This window comes from Delphinus delphis, chromosome 20, assembly GCF_949987515.2.
Source record: "Delphinus delphis chromosome 20, mDelDel1.2, whole genome shotgun sequence".
NCBI classification, from domain to species: Eukaryota; Metazoa; Chordata; class Mammalia; order Artiodactyla; family Delphinidae; genus Delphinus; species Delphinus delphis.
Genome location: NC_082702.1, coordinates 11,824,097 through 11,841,971, shown reverse-complemented (window position 1 = coordinate 11,841,971; position 17,875 = coordinate 11,824,097). Strand labels below are relative to the sequence as shown.

Sequence of the window (17,875 nt, the reverse complement as noted above, 5' to 3'; positions counted from 1 at the left end):
CTTGGCTAGTGAAGTGAGAATCACACATGCGCAGTGCTAAAATCGTAACCCGAACTCCCGGCGCAGGTGGCTGAGCGAACCGTCGGCCACTGGAGGGCGCCTCTACCTCTAACTGGGGAAGAGAAGGTAAAAATAAAGAAGCCGTACAATAAGAGGACTCTGCTAGATGATGATTCATATTTTCAGGGCTCCCAGATTCTGGGTCAACAAAAGGTCAGGTTATGCAGGCCCCTCCCAAGATACCATTTCACAGTTGGGCGCACTGTGGTCCCGAGCCTGGAACGGTTCTTGCTCAGCCCCGTCTCTGAGCACTGTCAAGATGTAGAAGAGCCCATCTTAAAGATAAAAACTCAACGAATCCTCTTTATTTTGGCAAGAAGGGGAAAAAAGTCTTTCTGCCAAGGACCTGAGGGAGGGCCTTCGGGATGGAGATAGGGTGAACAGAGTACGGGTGCTAGGTCACAGAGATCCCAAGGGAAGGTATGAGTCGAGACTAGCTTCACAACATCCGTCCCGGGAGCGGTGGCTCGGGGTCGCGGAGTCCTGGAGAGTCACAGGCAGGGTCCCGGCGATCGTCACTGGTTTTCCGGGGTCCGGCGGGGTCAGAGGTCTCGGAGGGGGCCAGGGGGCCGGAGGTCACGGAACAGCGGGAGCCCAGAATCCGGTGCCGCTCGGGGCAGGGGCTGAGGGAGGGGACGGGGAGAGCGGCTCCCGCGGGACCGTTTGGCACAAGAGTCGGGGGAAGGGGTCGGGAGCGGGACACTACGCACCCCTACCTGGGCGCGCGGGGTGGGGAGGTTTGGGAAGGCCGGGGTTGGCAGAGCCCTGGGGCCGGGATAGAGCGGGGATCCGGAGCCCGGCCGGGGCCCGGCGCGCGGCCCATGGGGCAGGCGCGGGCAGGGGTACTCAGACCGGGGGTGCGGTGCCCCCGGCCGTGTGCATGCTGAAGTATTCGGTGAAGCCGGTGTGCGGCGCCGCTGTCTGGGGCACGAGCGGCTGGTAGGGTGGCGTCGGGCCATCCCAGCTCGGGTCGGCCGCCTTGGGGAACCGAGAGGAAGGGGGCGGGGAGGCCGTGCCCCGCTCGGCCATGGTCACCACGCGGCCCCTCGGGGCCACCGCCGCCGCCACCGCTGTCTCCTCCACCTGCTTCCCGGCCTGGGAGGGGGGTCAGGGTCAGAGGCCGTCCAGGACCCACGGGGGGCAGATGCGGCCCCGAAGGCCCGTCCCTCTTCCCCCGATGATCCCCCCTCCCGAGGTGTGGGCGCAGGTGTCAGTCAGGGGCGCCTGGACAGTGGGGCCAGGTACTCAAGGGGCGGCGTCGGGGTGCGCCGGTCGAACTCCGGCGGCGGCCGGGGAGGCGGGGGAGAACCGCGGAAGGCCGCCGGTGGCGGGGGCACCGCGCGGGGTGTCCGAGGGGGCGTACGCAACAGCGCCAGGACCCAGTCTGGCAAGGTGGGCGCGGGCGCCGGGGGATGGTCGCGGCGCGGCGTTGGGGCGCTGGGGGTGCGAAAGGCAGGGGGTGGGCTCAGGCGCCTGGACGTGGAGGGCGGTGGAGGGGCCGGGAGCGGGGTCAAGTACTCCAGGGGCGGCGCCAGCAGCTCCTCCGGCGCCGGGGCCGCGGGGCTTACGCAGGAGGTGGGCGGGGGGATGGAGAAGAGCTCCGTGAAGTTGGGCACCGAGTCGCTGATGAACGTCACGTTCCCGTAGACGTGTTCCGGGAAGGCCTTGTCTGCGGATTGGCTTCCTCCGGGGCCTGGGGCTCCGGCCGAGGCGATCTGCGACGTGCGCACGTGGTACGGGAAGTTCTTGTTGGCCGCCGAAGGGCGTGTCATGATCTGGGGCGAAGGGCAGGCGCAGGTTGGAGAAGGACTGTCCAGGCCTCAGGCTGCCTCCATAAACATGAGGCCCTGAGGATTCCCCTTCACCTGACATCCCCGCTTCCCCGAAACCCTTCAACTGGCTTAGGCGCCTCCTCTGAGCTCTCGCAGTACCCTGGCCTCTAACCTTTCCCAGCCATCACAACTCTTACTACTCTGCCGATGCTTCCTCCATCAGAGCCCTGATCAGCCAGTTATCACTTTAAGCGTCAGCATCCTACTCTGTCTAGTATGATAGCTACTAGTTTTATGTGGCTATTTAAATTTAAATTAATCAAAATTAAACTGAAACTTTCATTTCTCAGTCACACTAGCCACATTTAAGTGCTCAGTAGCCACATGTAGTTAGTAGCTATTGTGTGGGACAGCACAGATTGTAGAATATTTTCATAAACACAGGGAGTTCAACTGGACAGCAACTGACAGACTCCAGAATGTTAGCTCCATGAGGGCAGGTACTTGACTGTTCTCTTCCCTGCTGAATCCCCAATACCTTTAGAACAGTGCCTGACACATACAAGCTCTCAAGAAATACTGGTTGAATGCGGAGATGTCTCCTGAATTAGCTGGCAGGCCATGAGGGCAGGGACCGGGTGTGACCCTAGCACTGCAACACGGGAGCCCAGCACAGTCCCTCTAAGGTAGTTGCTGAATAAGTGAACAAGGAGCTGAAACCGAAGAACAGCAGAGTGCCAGAGATGGAGCTGTGCTGAGCTAACACGAGCATTTTTAGGAAGGAAACTGGTTGAAGGTTAAGTATAACAGAAAGGGCACCCCACCTCCCAGCCCCACAGCTCACTGAGTGTGGGATCTGGGACACATTGATTAAACTCCCAGAGCCTCACTGCAGAAAAGGGGTTACAGTGCCTACTTGGAAAGATGAAGAGAGGGTGGAAATGAAAACCACTGGTGCAGAGCCTGGCACATGGTGGGTTCTCAGCATTTCTCCTCTCTCTGTCTCTTTGTGACTTCCTGGAACAGAGCCTCAAGAGGGACTGTCCCGGGAAAGTGAGTCTGTACCTAAGGTTCTAGGGTAGAACATGCGGGACCTGGCCCCCTCCGTCAGTGGCCCAGTATATTCCCTGCAAAGAATACATGGTGGACCCCTTGAATCAGGAGCCGGGGTCTTCAGCAATGCCTATTTCCCTGTGTGGTTCCTTCTTATGCCAGATCTTGTGGTCTGCTGGAGAAGGATTGGGTTCAAAGTCCCCCTGCCCTCCACCACCAAAGGCCATGGAGCCTGGCAGGTCACCTCCCTTCTCTGGGCTTTAGTTTCCCCTCTCTGTATAGTGGGTTCAGTGATGGTTATCCATCCTGTCTGGGGTTGCTCTGCCATTTAAACAAGAGGACGAAATAAATGCACGTGAGTGTTCCCAACATGAAACAGAGGCTGGTTTGAGACAGGTGTCCATTGAATGGTGGATGGATGGATGGATGGATGGATGGATGGATGGATGGATGGATAGATGGATAGAACAACTGTCAGCCAGAAGGCCAGATAGGATGTAAACCAAGGCAAAGAAGAGGTTTGGTGCTCAAACCCTCTGCTGCCATTCAGATTTAGGCCCCCTGAAGCCCCAGCCTGACCCACCCCAGTTGCTTCTTCCTGTGATAGAGCAGCAGAGATGGAAGAATGGGGGGGGGGAGGAGAGACCAAGGGGCTTAGGGAAGGCAGTGGGGATACAGAAGGGAAGAGTGAGAGTCTAGGGACACAGGGTCAGGATGGAAATGGGGAGGGGGGCAAAGAAAGAGGGTGGGGTTGGGGGAAGAGGCCAGGACACAAAAGTGGGAGAGAGGAATAGAAGAGGGTGGACTCTGGGGGATACAGTGGAATAGCCTGCCAGACCCAGCAGGCTCTCAGTAAGTGTCTATTGAATGACTAAAGGGATGAAGTGAAGGAAATGGATCAAGAGCTCAGAACAGAAGGTTCAGGCAGCTCAGGCGTGGAGAGCCTCATGCATCCTCCACCCATGGGTTTCCCATCCCCAACTGGATGCCCAGCCTCACCAGGAACACGCCGTGGGCATACAAATGGATCCCCAGCTGGATGCCATTGACAATCTTCTCCCGGGCCCACTTGGGGATCCCAAAGTTGGCGATCAGGGCCATGACCGGAACTGCAAAGAACCTGAAGGGGAGGTATTGGGTCTGTAGAGTCACTGGCCCTGCCTTCCACCCCACCCCATGGCCCCAAATACCCTGCTATGCACACACATAGGTCCCAAGTGGGTCCCAAACTGGAGGGAAGCCAGTGTGACCTTCAGAAGCCAGAGGTTAAAAGGAGACAGGAATCCCACTGGCATGGGAAATTTGGGTGGGGGGAGCAAGGAGTAGGTTGAATTTAACTCAGTTCTATCCCACCCCGATCCTGGCACCTGATAGGAAATCTATAGATGTTTGATGAATGAATTAACATATGATAAAAACAATTAAAGACTTACTGCATGCCAGACCTGTTTCTAAGCATTTCACATATATACGCTCATCTAACTCTCACAGTGACTCTATAAGGCAGGTACAACTTCTATCCCCATTAAACAGATGAGGAAACCGAGGCAGAGAGAACTTAATTGACTTGTATAAGGTCACACAGTTTACAAGCTTTAGAACTGGGTCTAAACCCAGGCAATCTGGCTTAGAATCCATCTACTTTACTGCTGTGTTATGTTGAATAAAAAATATCACAACTAGCTTTTATTGGACATTTACTATGTGCCGGACTCGAAGCCCTCATCTGTTGCCCTATGCAGACTCAAGATAACCCTTTGCAGGAGATACCCCTGACAACCTTTCTTTATGGGCAAGTAACCTGAGGCACTCTTTTTTTCACTATGGGAAAGTAATTATTTCCAGGTTACAAAGTGAGTAAGTGGCAGACTCTGGTGACAGCTGCCTAACTTGAAAGCCCGTCTGCCTCCAAGAGGAGGGTTTGAGTTGGGAAGAGCCATTTCTGAGAAGCCAGGGAAGGCAGGGACAGGTTGGGGCCCCAGCACGTCTCACCAGAGGGTGTAGGCAGCAAAGAAGGGCAGATAAAAGGGCTGCTTCTCTGGGAAGTGGCGCAAGGAGATGAGCACGGCATAGCAGAACCACACGTAAGCTGCCACCTGTAGCCCGATGAGCCCGTAGCCCGCTGGCGACTCATACGTGTACAGTACCTGGCCCGGGTCAAAGAACTGGACCCAAGGGAGAAGGCTGGTCATAGCCCTGGCCTCCAACCCTCCACACAGGGACCCCAGACCCCACCCTCAGGTACCCAAGGGGCAGAGGTACTTGGTCGGGAGAGAAGCAGCAGGAGAATGAGAGAGAGAGATGAAAGCATATAGAAGTAGAGAGAGAGGGCGAAAAGATAGAGAATATATCTGCTACCATGGGCCCAACACAGGGGGCTAAACAGCACCACGTGTAAGCTTTTCCATTTGCATCAACTTGATGAAATAGGTCTTATTTTCACCCCACTTCACTGAAGGGGAAACTGAAGCTAAGCAGGAAGACTTTCGGCCAAAGTCAAGGTGATATAAAGCCTTAGAGAAGTCCCCTGGGGTAGGTAAGATCCTCCTAATTTTACAGAAGAGGAAACAGGCCCAAAGAGGGGGGCCATCAGCCAAGGTTAGCCAGCTGGGAAGTGGGAGAACCAGAGCGGAATCCAGGTCTGTGTGACTCCCGAACTTAATCACGACACTGAGCATTAAATGTGACAGACAGTGAGAGACAGAGGGAGGAGGAAGAGAGCTACGCAGAGATGGTGAAGAGGGGAGGAATGCACTTAGACAGATGGGAAGGCAGAAAACCACAGAGTGGGAGAGAGAGAGCCAGGAAGAGCGCGATGTGGGGAAGGGCTAGCAGACAGGTGGAAGAGGCCACCAAAAGCTTTGAAGGGCGAGGAGGATGGGGCAGAGCCTGAGCAGTGGCAGGCAGGACTCACCTTGGCCTCATAGATGAGCAGCACCACGTGGGTGAGGGTGTACAGGGTCATGTAGACAGACAACTTCACCGAGCCCGAGTGGCTGATGCGGCCCCTGGCGGCAGGCCGTGAGGGGGGACAGCAGGGGTGGGGGCCGTCAAGAGAGGAGGGGGCAGCCACCCCCCCAGCCCAATCTCTGCCCTGCTCCCTAGCCCAGCCACCACCCCCCGACAGTGGTCCCTCCCGCCCCAGCCTGGGCACCGTGTCACCGTGAATCCCTTCCCCAGAAGGATGAGCATCAGCAGGAAGATGAGGAAGCTGGAGGAGAAGAGCAGCTTGGCTGGTAGGAGGGAGGAGAGGGCAGCTCAGACACAGGGCTCAAATTGCAGAGGAGCCCCGGCACCCTCCCGGGTCCACTTCATTCTCACCCAAGATCTTCAGACTCTCATTGCTAATGCCATCAGTGGCATATTGGCCCCAGTAGATGCAGAAGAACAGGAGGCTCAGGACTGAGGGGAGGATGGGCAGAGAGAGGAAAGGACAGAAAGCAGCTTTAGGGCATCACTGTTCCCTAACACTATGATCCAGATGACCAAAACCCTTTCTTCACCCCCATCAGGATTCTAGACCCTTTATTCTCACTGACCTCCTAGGAAACTCTGGAGTCCAGGCCCCAGACCCCTCCTCCCTCTGACCCAGGAGTCCAGGCCCCCAGCCCCTCCTCTCCCAGGGCCCAGGAGTCCAGGTCCCCAGCCCCTCCTTGCTTAGGCCCAGGTATGTGAGCCCTAAGGCCCTCCTCCCACAGAACTCAAACGTTGCAATACTCTAAACCTCACCCTCCACTCCTGCTGCAGCCATGAACATTTTATAAGTCGTGTGGAGCAACTGACGACCTTTCAGCAAATCTGGAAGGAGGGTAGGGGAAGGCTGTACACAGCAGGAAGGGAGAGCAGCTCATCTCCTCCAACCTGGTTTCCCCTCCCCCATCTCTCCCCCACACCCCATGTGCTGGACTCACATCCAAAGTAACAGGAGAGGAAGAAGATGAGGATGAAGACGAGAAGGAAAGTCATATCTGTCTCCAGGATCCCTGCCAATTTGGTGGAAGGAGGAAACCATGCAGTCAGGATGGGTGTGCCTCAACAGGCTCCCAGCTCTGGGCTCCCACAAAAGGTCCTGGATCCCCATATGCTCACCAAACTCATCAGCAGAGAAATGCCGTGTCCAGAAAGACTTGCCATTGGTGAGGACCATCTCATACTCCAGCTGCAGCCCATCTCCCTGTGGGGAGTGTGGAGGCCTAAGGGGGGCCCTGGGCAGGGAGGGGGTCGGCAGGAAGGCAAGGAGAAGGCAGGCCCCAGTGGCCGGCCCAGCCCCTTACCCCACACTTGCTGAGTGCAATGTACCACCACCTTTCACGCACTGAGCGGAAGCTGCGGCCGCTAGAGCAGCTCAGGTAGCGTATTCCCTCCTCTGACACCACCTGGGGAGGAGCAAGAAGGCTGAAGCCTGCCTGTGCCTCCCCCTGGCCCTTGACCTCCAGCACCTGCCCATTCCCCCAGACTGGGCCCATACCTGACAGCCTGACCAGGCATACTGGGTGGTGAGGTTGATGACCTGGTTGTTCTCTGGCCTGATCACTGACTCCTTGGCCAGGCAGTCCTAGGGGAGGCAGGGCCATGGTCACTCCTTGGCTAGCTTCGACCTTATCCCTCCTCCCCTACACCCTCCTCACAGACTTCACCTTGTCCCCTGCCTTGTACACGGCTGGCCACTGGGATGGGTCGTCGAAATAGAGGAGGATGTTCTGACAGCACTTGGCCTGCAGACCCAAAGAGTCGGGGGGTTGGGGGAGCATAGGGAGCTGGGGTAACCCTTGCCTTGGGAAGCCAAGGGAGCATCCAGCCTTAGCATGGTGAGTGCTTGGGGAAGGCTCACCTCAGGGTATCGGAAACGGAAGTCCAGTCGGCCGTAATCCGAGAGGAAGCAAAATCTCGTCAGGAACACCCAGTCCTGGAAAAGGGGCCCACTCAGACCCTCTTCTGAGTCCCTTGAGAACTCTCGACTCCACAGACACCCCCTCAACTTTTCTTCCCTACCCTGGAATACCTGGTTTCCCAAGAAGCATAAGGGGACCAAGTCACCTCCAAAATTCTTCTGTGATCCTTTCACCTTGGTTCCAGGATTCCTCCTTCAGATGCCCCCACCCCCGTTTCTTCGCCTCCTTTCAAACACTTCTCCCATTTGCCAGGTGCCTGAGAAAGACCCTGGAGGGCCAGATCCCCATCCTGGGGATCTTGCATCAGGGATACCGTCCCTTGGGATACCGTCCCACTGGCTTTCCTCTAATTATCCACACACGCCCTCACGGTGGTCCCAGAGACCATCAGTTGCTGGGGAGTATTCCAAACGGCCCTCTCCTAGTCCTGAACAGGAGTGTGAACTCAGCCTCAATGCGCAGTGAAAGTGCTGTCCCTTCAGCACCACCTCGGCGTCCCCCACCCCCACTCCAAACTCCGACTCTCCCAACCCGGCCCCCCTCCTCGCCCAACTCTGACCTCAATGTCCCCGAGTCTCCTCTCGACCCAATGGCCCCCCCTCAGCCTCAACCCAGACCCAGTCCCGCACTGTGCCTGCCCACCTCCCACCCCACCCCCCGCGCAGCACTCAGAGACCGCCCGGGAGAGGCGGCAGGGGGCGGGGCGGGACCTGCCCCCTCCCTTCCCTCTCGTCCCTCCGGGGCCCGGCGGGTGGCAGGGGAGGGCCCGGAGCGCTCACCTCCTTGGAGCTGAGGTTGCCCCTCACATACTTGGCCCGGGCGCGGGGGGGCAGTGGCGGCAGCAGCAGGAGTAGCAGCGGCGGCAGCAGCAGGCGGCGCAGAGCGGGCGCGCGCGGGGGCTCCATTCCACCCGCTCCGGCCCCGGCTCGGGCTCCGCTCCGGCTCCCACTCCGGCCCGGCGACGGCGGCGAGAGCGCGCGGGCCGGCTGGCGCGCGCCCCCGATTAAAGGGGCCGCCGGGAGCCGCGTTCCCTGCCCCCTCCTCCAGGATGACCCGGCCTGGACCCTTCCCAATCCCCGTGGGAGGGGACGCCCCTTTCCCGTCCTCTCCACGCCTCCGCAGCCTCAGTCCTCCCCTCTGGGAATCTCCTTGGTACCTCCAGCTCCCCGTGTCCTAAAGTGAACTCACATTCCCCCAAGCCAAGTATCCTCCTCCAGACTGCCATCTCAGGATGGCCCACAACCCCCAGGCCCCAGCTCTGTCCTGACCTCCCCCCAGTTTAGTCCCCAAACTGCTCTTTGACTGCCCAGCCCCGCCCCCATAACAGCCATCACCATCTGTGACCACCACAAATTCCATGCACTCTGTGAAGTGCCTACAGAGACACAGAGGCACAGAGTAGGCAAACCACTTGTTCTGGGTCACACAGCTCCGAGGTGGCAGAGAGCCTTCAGCCACAACCACTACACCCTGCTGCCTGACCCTGCCCTGTCACTGCTTACCAGGGTCTGAAACCAGCTGCTGTGAGGCAGAAGAGGTGGTATTGTGAGAAACCCACAAGCAAACTCTGAAATCAATTGCTTGGGCTCAAATCCCAGCATTGCCACTTCCTCCCCATAAAACCTCAGCCAAGTCACAGCTGCGTGACCTCCCAGTCCAGTCCCCTACACCCTGGTACTGACTTTATGGTTTCCCCGTGGGCAATAGGGAGCCCTGGAAAAGCTTTACAGAGTACAGTCCAAGCCCCTCAGCTTCATTTTCCTGATCAGATTCCAACACATTTCCAGCTTCATCCCTCCCCCTCCACTGCAGAAAATCTGCTGCTCCTCAAAATATCATTTTAAAAAACTTTCTAAGTCAGGAGGCCAAGCAGGAAACGTAAATGTGTGAAATGCTTTCAAAGGAGAGTGTGGACCCCACAAAAAAGGAGCCTCTGCTACTTGGCTTCAGCCAGTTGTTAACAGGAGGGATAGTAGGTCTGCTGCCAGGTTTCTTTCCTTCCTCCTTCCCTCCCTCTCCTCGCCTCTCTCCCTCCCTCCCTCCTTCCCTCCTTCCTTCCTTCTCTCCTTCCTTTCTCCTTCCTTTCTTTTTCTCTTTTCTTTCTTTTTTTATTTTGAGAGAGAAGCCAGAATTTTTTTTTTTTTCAAATCAAGCACACTGGTTTGTAACAGTACATAACTGATTCTAAAATGTTAAATATACTGTAGCCCAAAGAAAAAAGTCTGTCGCCATATCCAGGCCTCATGTGCCATTCCTGCCCAGATCCTGCACACACACTGTTCCTGTGCCCACCAGACCAGAAGCCTCTCATAGGCAGAGCCCAGACGTGACTCACTCTAGATCCCAGCATGACCTAGGGATATAGGGTGAATGAAAATGGTCCCACATCCCTTATTTGCCCTCCACCAGGCCTTGCACGTGCTGTTCCACAGAAGAGCATTTCTAGATTGCCTAAAATATTCTTTTCCTTCTCTACTAGCAAGTTTCTACCAAACTTAAAAAATACAAGGGTCTTATATCAACTCCCTCATCAGCAGGGCAGTCATGACTCCCTCCTTGGACTCCCTCAGCCCCTGCACCTTTCCCTCTCCCAGATGCAACCACTAGGGCTGAAACTGTCTGTGTTCACCACTGTACTGGGAGTCCCCTGGGGACACAGCCTCAGTCTCACTCACTCTGGAGCCCCAGCATTATCAGAGCTCAGAGTTGAACACATAGTTGGCCTCAGTGGGTGGATGTGTTAGACTGACTGAAGGCCCCTGGGCCTTAGGAAGGCGACAAGTGACAGTACCTTCCCCTCCACCCTGGACCCAGAACTCAGAGCTAGGAAAAGCTGCTCTCCTGGGCCAGCCACTCACTAAAAACCAAGAGGATCATGAGGAAGGTACTTTATTGAAGTGATCAGAGTATGGGATTCCTTCCCCCAACCCAGCCTCAGCCTGCTCAGTACAGCCTCATGGGTGGAAAGCACCAGGCCTCTGGGCTGCTCCGGGCCACCACCCAGGAGAGGCTGGGCAGTGGGGCAGGGGGGCTGGGGCTCCAGTCCAGGGCAGAGGTTCGGGACAACAAGGGTGATGGTGGCTGAGGCAGGGGTTGTGGCGGGCCAATCCCCCAGGGCCGGGGAGGGGGAGGTGTGTCTACCAGCCAGATGCTTTTCAGCAGATCAAAGGCTGTTGGGGGGCCGCAGGCCGCCCCAGATGGCGAAGGCAACGAGGACAATGCGGGTGGCCAGGGACCTTTAGGTGGTGCCAGGTTCACCGGGTACACAGTAGGAGTGCCGGAGGTGTGAGGCACGGCGAAGGTGAGCTCCTTTGTCCCCTCTCGCCTCCTCTGCCTCCCCTCCCCTGGGGCCTCCTCAGGGCTGTTGATCCAGGAGGATGTCATCCTTTGTCTCTCAGGGCCCCTAGGCTTGGTCCCTGGCACAGAGGAAAGAAGCATGGGGCACAGCTGAGATAGAGCAGACAAAAGAAAAGGAAGCTCAGGGGGCAGGAGGTGAGCTCACCTGGCAAGTGTGGCTGGCAGCCCCGGAGCACCAGACTAAGGTCAGGCACACAGCCATGGCAGGCCTGTAAGGTGCCCACGATGGCATCCCTGGCCTCTTGTACTAGGTTCCTCCTGGGGAAGGCCTGTGGCAGAATCAGCTGGCATTGCAGCTCCCCCAGCAGCTGCCCCAAGCCAGGGAGCTGGGGGGGACTGGGTGGGCCTGGGCCCGAGGCTCCAGGCACTTGGTTTTCCTTGCCCCTTGACAGTGGGGCTGGTTCTTGGGCCCTGCCTGGGCTTGGGGAGGACTTGGTGGGGAGTACAGGGGTGCCTGACTCTAGGGACCCACTGCTAAGCAGCCGTGCCACGTCCAGAGATTTCACCTCGTGGCTGAAGAGACCCCGGTGCTCCCGGCTCAGGCGCCCCTGGGTTATGACCACGAGCTTGGGGGCAGCAGGCGCCACAGAATGCCGGAGAACCACATGTGGATCCCGACTGGCCACGGCAGGATCCTGATGGGCCAATGACCGGCGACTGCCCACCAGGGCCTCGTTACGCTCCCGCCTGGTCTTCCGACGGCGGACACGACCAGGTTTCTCAGGCTGCTGGAAAGGCTTGAGGGCTGGCCCCCTGGGGTCCATGGTGCCCTGGAAGATAAAAGACAGGGTGGTTGGGCTTCGCTGGTGGCGCAGTGGTTAAGAATCCGCCTGCCAATGCAGGGGACACGGGTTCGAGCCCTGGTGCGGGAAGATCCCACATGCCGTGGAGCAACTAAGCCCGTGTGCCACAACTACTGAAGCCCGCGCACCTAGAGCCCGTGCTCCGCAAGGAGAGAAGCCACCGCAATGAGAAGCCTGTGCACCGTAACCAAGAGTAGCCCCCGCTCGCCACAACTAGAGAAAGCCCGCACGTAGCAAAGAAGACCCAACGCAGACAAAAATAAATAAATAAATAAAATGTAAAAAAAAAAAAAAAAAGACAGGGTGGTCATCAGCATGCAGATAACTCAAAGACCTAGAAGTGAGTAGTGAGAAGAGATGGTTTGGGGTGCGCTGGGAGTACTATTTAGAGACACAAGATGAGACAAAGGGATTGGTAGAGAGCAACTGGAAAAGGCTTGGTCAGGGTAAGGTCAGAAAAAAAAGCAGGGTCATAGGAGTAGGATGAGGTCAAGGGAGTCATGCTGAACGGGAAGATTTATCAGGGGATAGAGAAAGGGTTAGAGAGAACAGGGATATGAAGAAATAGCTAAAAAATGGGGGATGGGAAAGGGATCATGATATTGGCGGGATCTGGTGAACCAGAAAGGGACTTTGGACAGACGAGAAATCCAGGGGTAAAGGAGGTACTGGAGAATGTAGAAAGTGGAGAGAGATGGTAGAGAGAGAAAGGCAGGAAAGAAAATGGAAGTTGGAGAAACAGAGAATAACTCGGGAGGACAGAAAGGGCAACAGAGGAGCTATCAGGGACTGGGGCCTGGTCATAGAACGGGGTAGGAAACAAGGCTGCGTGGGGCAGATGAGGTAGGGAAGGGAGTACAGTTGGTGGGGGCAGGGAAGGGGAAGGGCCCCTCACCTTCTCCTGTCCCCAACGAACCCCGCCCCCCCCACCCGCCCACTCCACGTGGCTGTGGGGTACAATGGCTTATTTTCCGCGGTGACCCTAGCTCTCAACGTGCCTGATACTCTTCCGGGTCTCACACAGGGCCTCGTGCAAGCACGCATGCGCGTGCCCCTCCCACGCCCTTTGGCTCCCCACCCCCACCCCAAGAGGCACAGGCCCAGGGGCACGTGCCAGCTGCCCAGAGCGCAGGTTATAGCCCCGCCCCTCCCGACCTCACATTCGGAAACCTCTTTCATTTGTCCTTAGGCACCTCCTATCCACCAATTGGCTGTGAGGTCCACTAGGCCCGCCCCCTTCCTCAATGCTGATTGGTTTAGACATCTATCGCGGACTTTCTCTCTGGAGCTTGGAGATATAGGCGAAGCCAAGAGGGAGAAGGGCTACGGTAGCCCTACACACAGCCAGGCTCCAAGCAGTCACAGGCTTTATCCCTAGAGAGTCAGTATAGTGTCGTCATTTAGAGCTAGGCTCCAGACCTACACTACCTAGGTTCAAATGCCCAGGCACATTTGAGCTCTGTGACCTCGGAAAAGTATGTAACTGCTCAGAGCTTCAGTTTCCTAATCTGTAAAATGGAGTTGGTATCTTCTCCTTCTTATAACTGCTGTAAGTATGAAATGAGCCAACATACAATTTGAAAACAGCGCTTGGTGAATGGATGCCTGTAAATTTTGTTTCTCACTACACTTGTCCCCTCAGACTTTTTTTTTTTTTTTTTTTTGACCGCGTGGCTTGCGGGATCTCAGTTTCCTGACCAGGGATTGGACCCCGGCCCACAGCAGTGAAAGCCCAGAATCCTAACCACTAGGCCACCAAAATCAAGGTATGCCAGGGTATTCCCTATACCCTAATAAGCTATATTCTGTATTACCTGGTAATGTTGCTTGCCCAACCTTCACTATCTTTCAAAGCCGAACTCCTTAGATACTACTCCTTCTAGGAAATCCCTCACCCTGAGTCCTTCTCTTTCTTCTCCCACAGAGGTCCCCCGTGCATTCCTTAATCACAACCTTGATCGCTCCCTCAGCTTTGTGTCTGGATCTACCTCCCCCAACACGCTGGGACAAGGCCAGGATCTGACCCATTCCTTTAATACTCATTCAGCAAGTACTTGTGAACAGCCATAGATAGTACTTGGTATTAATACTGTGAGTCAGGCCCTGTTCCAGGCAAGTGGATTGAGGCAAAACACAAACACAATAAATAAGATTCATCTCTGTATCTCAGTATCAACCTACCTAGAAGGAATGAATAGATAGGAAGATCCCATCTGGGAGTGGAGCTACAGGAATATGAGCAGGACTTTGAGGGTGGTGTGGGACCCCCACCTGGTCCCCCAGAACAGGGAGATCTGGGAAGACTTGAGGACTGAGATTAATTTGGGGCAGGAGGTGGGGGGCAGCGACCTTAGGTGGCCTTGGCTGTGGATGTAGGTTTTGGAGCTCAGACACACCCAACTGAAGTTGTTGGTCAGCCATAGGTTTAGGGAGGGGAGCAGAGGCCACAGATCTGTAAGATGAGCTGCGCGGGAGGGGCTCCAGGCTGGACTTGGGCCTTGCAGCATCTCTAATTTCCTTTATCTTTCTGCATCTTCTACTACCCTCTTTGCAGGGTAATGTCTGTAATGCAAAGACATATAGTTTAGAAATTATGCCACAAAAACTGGCATAATTTGAGCAGGGGAGGCCCATGAGCAGATAGGCTCACTAAAGTCCTGGCACTGCCTTGGCGTGAGTGTCTCCTTACAGCTGAGCCTCTAATTTTCACATTTCCATCCTCCTTTTCTCTCCCCCACGTCAGAAGAAAATGGGAGCGTCCCTTCCTTGCCAGGGGCGTTTGAGCCACCCCCTCAAAGATCCAAGCATGGACTCGTCCACTCACTCCCCTACCACCACGTGAATGAGACACACAGACACACACCCCCACACACAGTAGGTGGTTCCTTCCCCACATTTCTCGCCCTACAGCAAATGGTTTCTTCCCACGAGGAAGAGCGCTAGATTTTCCCCACTCTGCTTTCACGGTAGGGTGGTTTCTCCCTCCTCCCCTCCACGGGTGCCGGATGGTCTCGCCTCCCCCCACGCCCCGTGCCGCCGCCGCTGCCGGAGAGTGAGCGGCCCGGGCAGGAAGCGCCGGACGAGCCCACTGCGCGGCCGCCGTGGGGGAAGCAAGGCCAATTCCTCTAAGTGAAGGTTTCCGCCCCGGAGAGGAGGCGGCGCCCGGGATCGGCCGCGCCCTCCGCTAGAGTGCGGGCTTCGGGACAGTCCATTGTTGCCTGAGGGGTAGGGGTGGGCGTGGCGGCGCCGCCTCCTTCAGGAACACTCCCCGGCTGACCGCGCTCGCTCGTCCTGCTGGAGCCGCGGCGCCAAGATGAGTGGAGAAGAGAACCCAGCCAGCAAGCCCACGCCGGTGCAGGACGTGCAGGGCGACGGGCGCTGGATGTCCCTGGTGAGCGACCCCGCCCGCGATACTCTGGAGTCCGGGGCTGGGGGCGGGGGATGGGGGGGGGAAGGCTCTGAGAGAGTAGCTGGTTTGCGCCGCTTTCATTACGAGATTGGGAAACTGAGGGTAGTTGGCGTGGTGCCGCCTAAGGAAGCGGGGCGGGGCGGGCCCAGCAGCGCGCGTGCCATTGACTCCCCCTTTACGTCCCCAAAGCACCATCGGTTCGTAGCCGACAGCAAAGATAAAGAACCCGAAGTCGTCTTCATCGGGGACTCCTTAGTCCAGCTAATGCACCAGTGCGAGGTGAGGCCCGTCCCTCTCTTCCTGCCCCCCCCAGGCCTGTGCCCTCAGTGACAGACCTGGACCAGAGCCCAGACCAGGCGGTGTATGGGGTACCCGAAATAGCCTCAGGTAATGCCGGGCACCCAGAATCTCAGTATAATGTGCCACATTCTACTGAGAAGGAAGTGTGTGTCCTGGCTTTGTCGTACTGGGTCTGTGTATAGTGAGACTGAAAATGAGGCTTCGTGCAAGACTGCCTAGGATGAGGCTCTTTGTTTGCTTAAACTAGTGCCCAGCCCTAATGGATTTCCACAGAGCTATAGTTATTTCCACAAAGTGAAGGTCAACGGTAATAGGTCTCTACTAAGGGGGCTCAATTATGATATCTTTCCATTAAGCGACGTTAAACCATGGCTTTCCTCAAAGTGAGGTTCAACTGGAATGCTGTTGGTTCGATGCCTGGCTCAAGTAGAATAGGCTTCCGTGAAGGGAGTCCTGCTTCCATGGGGTTTTGTGGAAGTGAGACTATAATGGGTTTGCGTAAAGTGAGGTTTGACCATATTGGGGTTTGCTCAAGGTGAGATTTAACCAGACTGCTTCCGTAAAGCAAGGCTCTTCCATGATGACATTTGGTTAACCTTTGGATAGAGAGTGGTGGTCCATGCTGACAGTGCCCCTGTGCCCACACCACTTCTTGCCCACAGATCTGGCGGGAGCTCTTTTCCCCTCTTCATGCACTTAACTTTGGCATTGGCGGTGACAGCACGCAGCACGTGCTGTGGCGTCTGGAGAACGGGGAGCTGGAACACATCCGGCCCAAGGTGAGCAGGGCTTGGGTGGGCAGCTAGAGCACCCTTAGCCTGCCCCCTCACCACTGCTTCATGCCTCTCTTTCCACAGATTGTGGTGGTCTGGGTGGGTACCAATAACCACGGGCACACCGCAGAGCAGGTGGCTGGAGGCATCAAGGCCATCGTGCAACTGGTGAACCAGCGGCAGCCCCAGGCCCGGGTCGTGGTGCTGGTGAGAGAGTGAGAGGGTGGGGAAAGAAGAATGGCAGTGTTCTGGGACCCCTTCACGTGTAGCCACAGCTGCACGGTTCTGGGCAGCTTAGCACAGAGCAGTGGTTGAAGGCAAAATCTCATGTTGAAGCTTGCTACACCCATCAGAGGGGCTGTGGTTAAGGACATGTTCAGGGACCAGCTAACCCCTTTTGCCCAAGAGACTGCTAGAGATTCTCAGGGTGTTGAGAAATTCAAGACACTTAAATAGCCAAAAGTTGTCAGGCATTCCCAGGGTTAATCTTGCCTCCATCACTTCTAGAAGGTCTCACTTCTAGAATAAGGTCTCAGACCATCATCTTCCCATCCCTAGTGTATTCTGCAGCTGGGGACTTACTGATGGGGGGTGGGGGACAGTTTGGCACAGGGAACAGGATACCCAGAGGCTGGTAGGATGCCTCCTCACAACTCTTCTTGCCTTCCTCAGGGCCTGCTTCCTCGGGGCCAGCACCCCAACCCACTTCGCGAGAAAAACCGACAGGTGAATGAGCTGGTACGGGCAGCACTGGCTGGCCACCCACGGGCGCACTTCCTGGATGCAGACCCTGGCTTTGTGCACTCAGATGGTACCATAAGTCACCATGACATGTATGATTACCTGCATCTCAGCCGGCTGGGGTACACACCTGTTTGCCGGACCCTGCACTCCCTGCTTCTGCGTCTGCTCGCCCAAGACCAGGGACAGGGTAGTGCTCCCCTGCCAGAACCCACACCCTAAGCATCTGCCTTCCTGCAACATTAAATTTTCATTCTTCAGTCTCCCATTCTCTGCTTTATGGCCAATCCCGTGTGGGTACCTGAATCTCAACTCCAATGTCTGTGACCCTGCATCTCTGCCCAAGGCAGGCCGCACCAATCCATCAAGATGCTCTGGCTCTTGTAGAGTCAGGCAGATTTCTGTCATCACAGTGGTGCTCCAGGCAGGCACGACCAATCAGTACAACACGAAGTGAAACTGGTTTTCTAACATGGCCCTATAGGATCATGGTCAAGCAAGAATTCTGGGTGACCCAACGGTCAAAGCCCACTCAGAGCTGCCCTCCAATCTGCACATGCTCTTCCCCCTGACTGGAACTTCTGGTGCTCTGGTTCTAGCTTAAATGTGACTTCCTGTGGAAGCTTCCTGACCTTCCCACCCCTAGCAGTCATCCCTCCACACAGCGTATGGGTATTTTTCTCTCCAGAGAAGCACTGTCCACAGGCTGTGACAG

At 56.4% G+C, this 17,875-nt stretch overlaps 3 protein-coding genes across 9 annotated transcripts; 1 reads left to right on the top strand and 2 right to left on the bottom strand.

The window, feature by feature from the left end:
- Positions 1-188: 188 nt before the first annotated feature.
- On the bottom strand, positions 189-8,741 carry TMEM145 (transmembrane protein 145). 6 transcript variants are annotated; one of them, XM_060000780.1, is made up of 15 exons: positions 8,557-8,741; positions 7,717-7,791; positions 7,523-7,600; positions 7,354-7,440; positions 7,160-7,261; positions 6,975-7,059; positions 6,797-6,868; positions 6,615-6,683; positions 6,207-6,287; positions 6,040-6,118; positions 5,800-5,893; positions 4,878-5,050; positions 3,885-4,005; positions 1,629-1,835; positions 189-683 (listed from the first exon to the last, which is right to left on the bottom strand). In XM_060000780.1, the coding sequence occupies exons 1-15, from the start codon at positions 8,680-8,682 to the stop codon at positions 603-605; spliced, it is 1,530 nt and encodes a 509-aa protein (XP_059856763.1). In that variant the 5' UTR covers positions 8,683-8,741; the 3' UTR covers positions 189-602. The 6 variants fall into 6 exon arrangements, with proteins under 6 accessions (XP_059856763.1, XP_059856764.1, XP_059856761.1 ...); XM_060000778.1 differs by having other exon boundaries at positions 192-1,155; XM_060000782.1 differs by lacking the exon at positions 8,557-8,741 and adding an exon at positions 7,888-7,932 and having other exon boundaries at positions 194-1,155; positions 7,160-7,280.
- A 1,928-nt stretch (positions 8,742-10,669) lies between these two features.
- On the bottom strand, positions 10,670-11,898 carry PRR19 (proline rich 19). The gene is made up of 2 exons (XM_060000161.1): positions 11,280-11,898; positions 10,670-11,193 (listed from the first exon to the last, which is right to left on the bottom strand). Exons 1-2 carry the CDS (start codon positions 11,896-11,898, stop codon positions 10,721-10,723), a joined length of 1,092 nt encoding a protein of 363 aa, XP_059856144.1. The 3' UTR covers positions 10,670-10,720.
- Positions 11,899-14,865: 2,967 nt separating this feature from the next.
- Positions 14,866-17,423, top strand: PAFAH1B3 (platelet activating factor acetylhydrolase 1b catalytic subunit 3). Of its 2 annotated transcripts, XM_060000930.1 has the most exons (5): positions 14,876-15,328; positions 15,536-15,625; positions 16,309-16,425; positions 16,504-16,626; positions 17,092-17,423. In XM_060000930.1, exons 1-5 carry the CDS (start codon positions 15,251-15,253, stop codon positions 17,380-17,382), a joined length of 699 nt encoding a protein of 232 aa, XP_059856913.1. In that variant the 5' UTR covers positions 14,876-15,250; the 3' UTR covers positions 17,383-17,423. The 2 variants fall into 2 exon arrangements, with proteins under 2 accessions (XP_059856914.1, XP_059856913.1); XM_060000931.1 differs by lacking the exon at positions 16,504-16,626 and having other exon boundaries at positions 14,866-15,328.
- Positions 17,424-17,875: the final 452 nt, after the last annotated feature.